This window comes from Phodopus roborovskii, unplaced genomic scaffold (genome assembly GCF_943737965.1).
Source record: "Phodopus roborovskii unplaced genomic scaffold, PHOROB, whole genome shotgun sequence".
NCBI lineage: Eukaryota > Metazoa > Chordata > Mammalia > Rodentia > Cricetidae > Phodopus > Phodopus roborovskii.
Window position 1 is genome coordinate 3314718 of NW_026126516.1, and position 9904 is coordinate 3324621.

At 49.6% G+C, this 9904-nt stretch overlaps 1 protein-coding gene across 2 annotated transcripts in view; it reads left to right on the forward strand.

Annotated features, from left to right (window-relative positions):
- Positions 1-8448, forward strand: part of Rin3 (Ras and Rab interactor 3) — a 93368-nt gene extending 84920 nt beyond the window's left edge. The window contains exons 8-10 of one of the 2 annotated variants that reach the window (XM_051196502.1): positions 1377-1508; positions 5563-5726; positions 7158-8448. In XM_051196502.1, the coding sequence (XP_051052459.1) occupies positions 1377-1508; positions 5563-5726; positions 7158-7478 (617 nt within the window). In that variant the 3' untranslated portion in view covers positions 7479-8448. Of the gene's footprint in view, positions 1-1376; positions 1509-5562; positions 5727-7157 lie in introns of those variants that run through there. The other variant, XM_051196503.1, reaches the window with a different exon arrangement.
- Positions 8449-9904: the final 1456 nt, after the last annotated feature.

Here is a 9904-nt window from a genome sequence, read left to right on the forward strand (position 1 = left end):
GTGGCTAAAAGCACTGACTTCTCTCCCAGAGGGTCCAGGTTCAATTCCCAGCACCCATACTGCAGCTCACAACTGTCTCTAACTCCAGTTCCAGGGAATCTGACACCTTTCGCACACATATTCTTGCAGGCAAAATACCAGTGCACATGGAATATATTTATAAATAAATAAATAAATGTAGAAGGCACAGAAGGGGCTTGGAAGGCACAAAGACCACCCTCCATGTCTTCAGTAGTGTACGCTTTAGAAACTGCAACTGGCTTTGACCAAGGGCTGGATTCATGGGACCAGGGGGTGGGATGTAGAGCCAACCGCTTGATAATGGAAACCAACTTCCCTCCTCATCTACCTCCTGACAAAGGCCACATGACCCAAGAATCCACTGATGGCTCAAGCAGGGACAATGGCTGGAGAATTAGATGGGAGGAGGACTCTTAATGGGGATCTAGGGGCCTATGACATTGCCTGAATGTAGAGGGGACACTGAATTCTGATGACTAAAGTCACCTTTGTTTATTGTTGAGATCGGACAGCTGGCATGGGTGGATCTCAGGCACAGGGGTGGGTGTCGGGGCAGTCGGGTACTGTAATGTTCTCAATTCAAAAGCTGTAGATCTCTGCCAGGCGTTGGTAGCTCACACCTTTAATCCCAGCACTCGGAAGGCAGAAGCAGGTGGATCTCTGTGAGTTTGAGGCCAGCCTGATCTACAGAGCAAATTCCAAGACAGGCCCCAAAGCAATAGAGAGAAATCCTGTCTCGAAAAGCTGGGGGAAAAAAAAAACCCAAAGTACAAAAGTGGTAGATCTCATCTCAGGGATTTTAGAATTTTAGAGGCAGTGATAGATCTTAGACGGGAGTGGATCTCAGCAGCAGATCTCAGGGGCATTAGTGGATCTTAGGAGTAATGATGGATTTCAGGCACCATGGTGGATCTCAGCTAATGGTAGTGTCAGGGATAGCAGTAGATCTCAGGGGTAGTGATGGGTCTCAGGCACAGTGGTGGATCTCAGACTAAGGTAGATCTTGCACTCAGGATTGGATCTCAGACTTGTGCAAATAGAAAGGGAAATTTTCCCTGAAGATGCCCGTGCAGCAGTAGCAGGCCTATGAATTAAGTGTATAAGAACTTGATGGCCCAGCAAGCAGCCAGGGGTAGCCATAGGGGAAGAACGAGCAAAGGACAAGGAACCAGAGCTTAGTCACCCCAGCCCAGAGCTTTCTCAGTTCCTTCTTGCCACCCTTTACTGAGCCACCAGTCACCGGGGGCTGGCCCTGGTTGCTAGAGTTCTCACTGTTGAATCATGAGAATATGGAAACCTGGCTCTTCCAGGGTCATGGGCACCTGGAACTCACGGCTTTCATCCTCTTCTTGCAGGGAAGCCCTACGGGGCCGACGACTTCCTGCCTGTGCTCATGTACGTACTGGCTCGCAGCAACCTCACCGAGATGCTTCTCAACGTGGAGTACATGATGGAGCTCATGGACCCCGCCCTGCAGTTGGGAGAGGGTAAGTCGGCACCACCCCCTACCCACCACCATCTCAGGCCCATCACCCACTCCCAAGCCAGGCGGCCCAGCAAGGACTGCTTAGGTAGGACATGGACAAATGCCCTGCCCAAACAGCTCATTGATCAGGAAGGCAGTTAGACTGCAAAGAGAAGTGTTGCCATAGCTTGGCAAAAAGAGGATGGCAGGAAATTGAGAGCCTAGGAGCATGCTGCCCAGACAATGCAATCATGAAGGAGGGCTTCTTGAGGAGGTGATGCCTGGGCTGAGCACTGAAGGGTGACTGGGAGCCAGCAGATAAAGGTTAACGCCTGTCACAGTGGCACACGCCTTTAATTGCAGCATCCAGACAGTGGCTCTCTGTGGGTTCTAGGCCAGCCAGGGATGCATAGTGAGACCCTGATTCAGAACTAAATAAATTAATTTTTAAACATTGAAAAGGGGGAATGGCATTCTTTCTGGAGGGCACAGCAGAAGTCAGTACTATAACAAGTTAGGGGGAGGTGGCAGAAGGTGTCTACGTGGAGTGTGACTAATAGAAATCAAGTCTCAGTTGGAGTGGTCCCCTAGGACTCGGCCCCTGTTTATCCAGCCCTGACCAGGACTTCTGTCTGTAGGAGGAAGTTGCTGAGATGTTAAGGGCTTCGTACTCCTTGGCTGAACGAAGGAGGGCTATGATTGGCCGCAACCTACCTCAGTTTCCCTTCCCCTGTCCTACCCACCACTTCCTCAGGCTAGGACCTCAGCCACCCTCCACTAAGAATCCCTTGAGATACAGCAGCCCTGATAATGGGCACTGAGGGACCATGACACATCCTCTGGGTTTCCACCTTGAAGAATGGAACTAGCCTCCCAGGCACAACTGTCCCCTTTGGGCTTTGTGGTTCCTGAGAGGCTGGCCACCTTTGCATGTGTTTGCATCTGCCCATCTCTGGAGACAGAAGGCCTGACGTAAGTGCTTCATTGAGGTTTTCACAACTCAGGGAACAGGGAAGGCTGAGAACTTTGCTGTCACATGTAGATTCAGGCTGCGACTGTGACACCTGGAGTTTGTGCTTTTCCCTCTTTAGTTAAATGTTACCTGCAATTGGAAAAACTTCTTTCCTAAAAGTCCAGCAATTCAGGAGAAGTAAACATTCTTTAGTCCACCAACACATCCATCCACCCACCACCATCCATCTGCCCATCCACACCCCTGTCCATCCATCCATCTACTCATCCTTGCCTTCGTTAGTCCATCTACCTACCTAGCTAGCTATCTACCAATGCATTTACCTATCTATCCTTGTCTTCATCCTACATCCATTCACCAACACATCCATCTGCCCACCCACCCATCTATCTATTTACCAGCCCATCTACCCATAAACTTGCATACCCATTCATCAGTCTATCCATAAGTACTTTTCATTGCTCTACCCAAACCCCACATATCCATCTACCAACCCAAGCACTCATTGAACCATCCATGCCAGGCTGGGAATCTCATGAGAATGAGCAAGCAGCACCTCACTCTGCACCCGTACTCATGACCCCGAGCTCCCCAAGGCTTCCTCTTGGGTTTCCATGCCCATGGAAGCATCAAAAACTGGGGAAGTTGGCAAGGATCTCTAGCCAGCACTCACTCTGCTAAAAGAGTGGCACCTACCCTGAGACTATGTCCATGAAAGTTCTGGGGGCCAGGGGAAGGCACACTGTGCAGGTGTCTGCACTGGCTCACCCCCTGCCAGTAGAGGCACTGTGTATCCTGTCTGTTCTCCTGACCCCTCCAGCCTGTAGTGAGGTATGGTTTAGCACAACTCTGATAGCTGCTTCCCCATGGTCTTTGCAGCAGACATCTATGGCAAAAAGGATCAGGGCCTTCCATGAGCAGCTGGGAGGGTTTCTCACCACTGGGGTTTTCCAATCAATCCCACCCACATACTGTCTGGAAAGGTCTGCAAAGCTCACAGTGGTGTCGCCTGCCACCTAGTGCTTACAGCAGGTACTACATAGTCTCCACCAAAAATAGCTAGAAGGGCCATGTGTAGGGCTTGAAGGGATAAGAGAGCCCCAAAAGGGCTTGGAACTCTTTCGCTCTGCCTCTGAGAGGACTAGAAGCCCCAGAACTGTTATCCAAGTTCATATAACTGTCTTACCCAAGCATGACCAAACCGGGCCCCTTACACAGATGATGATATCGAGAAGCCAGGGGTATGACTCAGGGCTGTCTGCTCAGTTGAGCTTAGGGAGTCTGGGAAGTGAGCATTTTCAGGCCAGAGCCACGTCCTCAGATAACAGCGGAGTTAGGGTGGGAAGATAGATTGGGGTGGGTGGATGGCAGAATCAGCCTTGTGTCTAAAATCATTGTCCTGACCTTTATAGCCAGGAAGAGCAGTCTGGGGAGTGTCAGGCAAGCTAGGGACTGGAAGAGAGCAGGATGCTAGCGGGAGAGGGGTGGTACACTGTAGTACCTGGCCAACAGCATTACATCAAATACAGAGTCTCTGTGTGTTAATTGGGGCTGGCACGGTGGCGGGACAAGACCAGCGGCAGGCAGGAAAACCTACTCCTTACACCACGTCTCCTTTCTGGGATTCAATTGCTTCCCTTTAAAGTGAAGGACCTCAGCAGGGTTCTCAACTCCTAACAAACTAACAAGCAGATAAATATCCCTACAGAAGATTGTCCTTTACTCAAAATTCTAGCCAGGTGTTGGTGGCACACGCCTTTAATCCCAGCACTCAGGAGGCAGAGGCAGGCGGATCTACAGAGCAAGTTCCAGGACAGCAAAGGCTACACAGAGAAAGCAAGTGGTTCGTGCATCTTGAATTAGATATTTAAGATTATTTTTAAAGAAAAAATTTAAATGGGCCAATATTTTGATGGGTGACTCAGTGGGTAAAGGCGGTTGCTGCCAAGCCTGAGGACCCCAGTTCAATTCCCACAGCTCATGTAGTAGAAGCAGAGAACTGATTTCTGCAAGCTGCCCTCTGATCTCCACATGAGTGTGCCCACAAATATATGTACACATCTGTACACAAAATAAAGTTTTAAATGTAATAATTTTTTTAATAGGCAGGATCTCACTTTGTAGCTCTGGTTGGCCCTGAACTTGCTATGTAGACCAAGTTGGCATCCAACTCAGAGATCTACCTGCTTCTGTCCACAAGTACTGGAATTATGGCTGCCTAGCATCAAAATTTTTTACTATTTTAAATCCTTAAAAACTTCATACAATAACTAAAATTTTCTGTACGTCTGAAAGTTATTTTTACGATAGTACATTCATGGTGCCACTACAATAAATAATACATACGCATTTTAAAGAATGTGTGTGATACAGCGAGAGAGTTGTCTCCCAGCACTGACTTTCCCCACCTGACACATCCATGTCTCTCGTTTTCTTGTGTATCCTACATTTTCAAACACTTACAATCTCATTTTAAATTTAAAAACTTATTTTAAAATATCATTTTAGAAATACTGAGTTTGGACCACAGACTTGGGAATTGCTGGGTCTCTGTCTTTTTCCCCCTTTGTGGCCACGATGAAAAAATCCTCAGCCAGGTGTGGTGAATTATACCTTTAATCCCAGCACTCAGAAGGTAAAGGCTGGAAGGTCTCTATGAGTTCAAGGCTAGCCTGGTCTCCATCATGAACTTCAGGCCAGAGATAACTAGTAATATATGTTATATAAAATATGTGTTATATAATATTATATATCATTGTTTTGTTTTTATGTTATATATGTGTGTTGTGTATAATAATTATGTTTGACTATATATAATAATAATACATAAATGTTATGAACCCAATTGATCCCTTCTTGAAGGAGGTTAAGGAAAGATGTGAGCTAGTCTGTACTGTAAAGTATCAACTGCTGAGGCTGCCCCAGTGCCCTACAGTTACAAGAAGCCTCTGAAGCAGGTTGTAGAGTGTGGACGCCCCCTGGTGGCTGTGGAGAGAGAGGCATGTTGGAAGCCATGAGCTGCACCACACACTTTAGGCCCAGGTCTCTCCACTGTGGGTAGATCCAGACCTTCCTAGTTCAGCTTGTGTCCTTGACCCCACAGGTTCCTACTACCTGACCACCACCTATGGAGCCCTAGAACACATCAAGAGCTATGACAAGATCACAGTGACGAGGCAGCTGAGCATGGAGGTGCAAGACTCCATCCATCGCTGGGAACGCAGGCGCACGCTCAACAAGGCCAGGGCCTCCCGCTCCTCTGTGCAGGTAATGCTGGGGACCACAGTGACTGGGGTCGCAGCCTACACAGAATCCACCCGTGCTCTGTGCTTGGCTGCTTTGGCCTACCAGCTGCGTGTACTCTTAGGGTGTGAGCAGTGAGGCTCCCCTCTGATGGCTCCAAGCCTCTGATGGTCAAATCTGCCCAACTCTGCAGATCCTGGCGGGGCATAGAAGTGCCACCAGGCAGATGTTGTAACCCAGGGGACAAAGTGGCATTGGGGGAACAAGTCATTCCATACACCCCAGGCTGCATCAAATCGAGTCACCCTCACGTCCCCAACAGCCCAGATCAGCTCCCTGCTACCCAGCATCCATCCAGGCTGGCGTATCTCCTTTTCTTCGCTGGCTGTCACTGGCTTCCACAAAACAGTATCTCTAACAGCCCCTCTGAGAAGTTCCCCTGACAGCACACACACACACACACACACACACACACACACACACACACACACACACAGTACCACGGGCATCATCTCACATGCCCATCTCCACCCATCCTAAATGTAACCCTTTCTCTGCTCCCCATCCCCAGCTTCCCCTGAGCCTCATCGTGCCCTGCCTCTAAACCGTAGAGGCAAACCTTGTTCTAAGGGTTTCCCTTGCCTGGAGGGTGGGGTGCTAGTCTGCACCCCCAACTTTTTACTGCCTTCCAACGTTGCACCTGAGGAGCAGGCCGGGCCCAGTGGGCAAGTACAAAATAAATGATTGGACCATGAAAGGCAAGGAAGGGTTGATGGAGAAGCCTGCAGCCTTAGTAGGTGGGAGGAGGCAACTCCCTCACTGCCATGACTCCAAAACGACTGAAGCAGCCAGGTGGCTTAGCTGGCAACGGTGCTCACCGGGCAGATTTAACTGTGTAAGCTCGATCCCTGGGATTCGTGGAAAAAGTGGAAGGAAGGAACCAGTTCCGCAGAGTTGCCCTGGGCCCTCCACACGGGCATTTAGGACACACACATACATCATGCTTATACACAACAACTAAATTCCTATTTGATTGTTTTTAAACGATGCGTTTATTATGTACAGTGTTCTGCCTCAAGGGCAGAAGACATCAAATTGTGGATGGTTGTGAGCCACCACGTGGTTGCTGGGAATTGAACTCAGGACCTCCGGAAGAGCAGCTCGTGCTCTTAACCGCTGAGCCATTTCTCCAGCTCCTAAATTAGTATTTGAAACATGACTGAATCACCCAGGGGAGGTGAGACCCAGAGAAGGAAGTTACCCACGAGGCTCAATGGCAGAGTAAGAAGGGGTCACAGATGCCCCAACTCTCAGCTGCACAACTGTTTGAGGCAAAGACAGGTCCAGCGTCGTGCTCCTTTCTGCCGGCCCTAGCTCCCGTTGTTGGGATGAGGGCGACCCAGGATGCAACTGGCCAAGCCAGGTGACCTCAAGCCTCCTCCATCTCGCCTGCAGGACTTCATCTGTGTGTCATACCTGGAGCCCGAGCAACAGTCCCGGACACTGGCCTCACGGGCAGACACAGAAGCCCAGGCGCTGTGTGCACAGTGCGCCGAGAAGTTTGAGGTGACACAGCCCCAGGGTTACCGGCTCTTCGTGCTGGTGGATGGACGCTGCTTTCAGCTGGCTGACGAGGCACTGCCACACCGCATCAAGGGCTATCTGCTCCGGAGCGAGCCCAAGCGAGACTTCCACTTTGTGTACCGACCCCTGGACAGTGGCAAGGATGGTTGGAGCCAGCCCTATGTAGTGGTGCGGGAGCCCAACTTCCTATGAGATGACCCACTGCTGACCTGTGGTGGCAGGGTCTCCTGAGACGAGGAGGAAAGAGGGGCAGGGACTGGGCTCTCGGTGGCCACTCCCAAACACAAGTCAGCCATGGCCATTTATTCTTCTGCGTGTCTGGCCACACATACCCCAGCACAAGTGTCTGTGTCAGTCACACTGGTGTGCCACTCACTGAGCATGCCTAAACCAAAGGTGCAGAGTCAGAGCCTGAGGCACTATGTTATTCATTGGACAGTAAGGAAAAATATGAAAAAAAAATAGTAAGAGGCTTAGAAGAACTCTCTAACTTGCAGCAAACAAACCCGACCCTGCTCACACCCAGCCCCTCAGGCCATTCCCTCTGCCTTCCACAGGTCATGCCCCACACCCACCTTTAGTCCTAGAGAAGAGCTCACTTTCTCCAGGACTGGCTAACGAAGGGGTTCCTGGCCCCGGCTGCTTGCTCCCTGAGCCTCAGGATGGAGCTGAGATGCTCCACACCAACCCAAGATCTCAGGAGCTTACCCACGTGTGTGTTGGAGAGCCCTATACCCCACCCCTGCCTCAGAGCTTGCCTTCAGCTACCAGACTGTCCAGTCTACTAGAGCTCCTGAGCCCCACTGGACACAGCCAAGCCAGCTCCAGGGAAACATGGACAAATTCAGCCAATGCCATGAGACTGGGGGTTGGGGCATAGTCACTGAAGGACCTGTCCCCTGATGGAAACACCACAGGTCACGGGTGTTGACAGATATACTGTGGCGGAGGGGGGCGGTTAATAAAAGCCCTTTGCAAATGCTAAGTCCTCTGAAGGGATCACAGTTCTGCTCACCAGTCCAGGGACCTGGTGCATCTCCACCATCCTGAGTTCCCATCTCCCCAGGCTCTAGATTTCTAGAACTATCCCTTCTACCCTTTGCTATTACTCTTGGGAGTTCCAGTCCTTTTGCGCTGGGCTCTTACATGCATCCTTCAAAGGCCATCTCCAGGAAGCCTTCCTTGATTCCTAGTGTCAGTCATGCACTGATAAACAAGAAAATATGTATAAGATAGCTCACTGGTCAGAACTATCAGATTTAATTAATGCCTTTCTCCTCCTCCTTTTGAGACATGGTCCCCTGACTAAGTCCTCAATCTCATTATGTAGCCAAGGATAACCTTGAGTACCTGGAGTCTTCTAGGACACCATCATAGCCGGTTTATACATGCTAGAACCCAGGATTGCCTAAGTGACTGCATCCTCAGCCCTTTGCTTTCTATCTATGTATATATTCTTAATGATCTATTTTTACTCTAATGTGCATTGGTGTTTTGTCTGCATGTGCATCTGTGTGAGGGGGCCAGGTCCCCTGGAATTAGGCAGTTGTGAGCTGCCGTGTGGGTGCTGGGAACTGAACCCGGGTCTTCTGGAAGAGCAGCCAGTGCTCTTATCTGCTGAGCCATCTCTCCAGCCCTCTTAATACCCACCCACCTAGGTATACAGCCTTTTGTACAGCTTCTTTTGGAGACATGCCCTTGCTATGCTACCCCAGCTTGCTTTGAACTCAGACTCAGCTTCTCCAGTGGCCAGGACCACCGCTACACACCACCCATGCCTGCCTTTTACTTTATTGAGACTTAATTCACATACCAACTTAATCTAACCACCTGAGCAGTTGAAAATCTGCATAGAACTCCATGACATTTTACTTTTAATATGTGCATGTGTGTATCAGGGTAAATTATGTATAGGCATGTGCAATCCCTAAGGAGGTTAGAAGGGGGTGTCAGAAGTACCTGGAGGCAGAGCTACATGGGGTTGTGAGCTATCATACATGTAGGGAACCCAATTCAGGTCCTCTGCAAATGCAATTTGAGCTCTTAACTACTGAGCCATCACTCCAGCCCCACAGAATAAAACATCTGACACCCTCCAAATATAACTAGTGACGCCCACTGTTGGGCTTACCACTAACATGATAGTCCACAGCATAGGTTTAGGGTTTTGTTGTTGTTAATGTTATTTTATGTACACGACTGTCTTGCCGAGATATCTGTTTGTACACCACATGTGTGCCTGATGCCTGTGGAGGCCAGGCGAGCGCTGGGCCCCCTGGAACTAGTTATACACAATTGTGAGCCACCGTGTGGGTGCTGGGATATTGAACTTGGGTCCTCCTGCAACAGCCAGTGCCCTTAACCACTGAGCCATTTCTCCAGCCCAGAACCTAGGGTGTTATGTTTTGCGTCTTATATCTGGTGAAAGGAGAGAGATGTGCACGAGGTCACTCTTCACTGGGACACGAAGTCAGCTGAAGAGACAGGTAAGTTCCATGTCCTTGTCCTGTGGGTCTTGTCCTAAGGCCCGGAGTTTTGAGCTGATAGCAAGAGATGCCTGTTATTGCAGCTAGGATGTAACACTATCTTACTTTGTTTCTAAGTCTCTTTATTGTTAG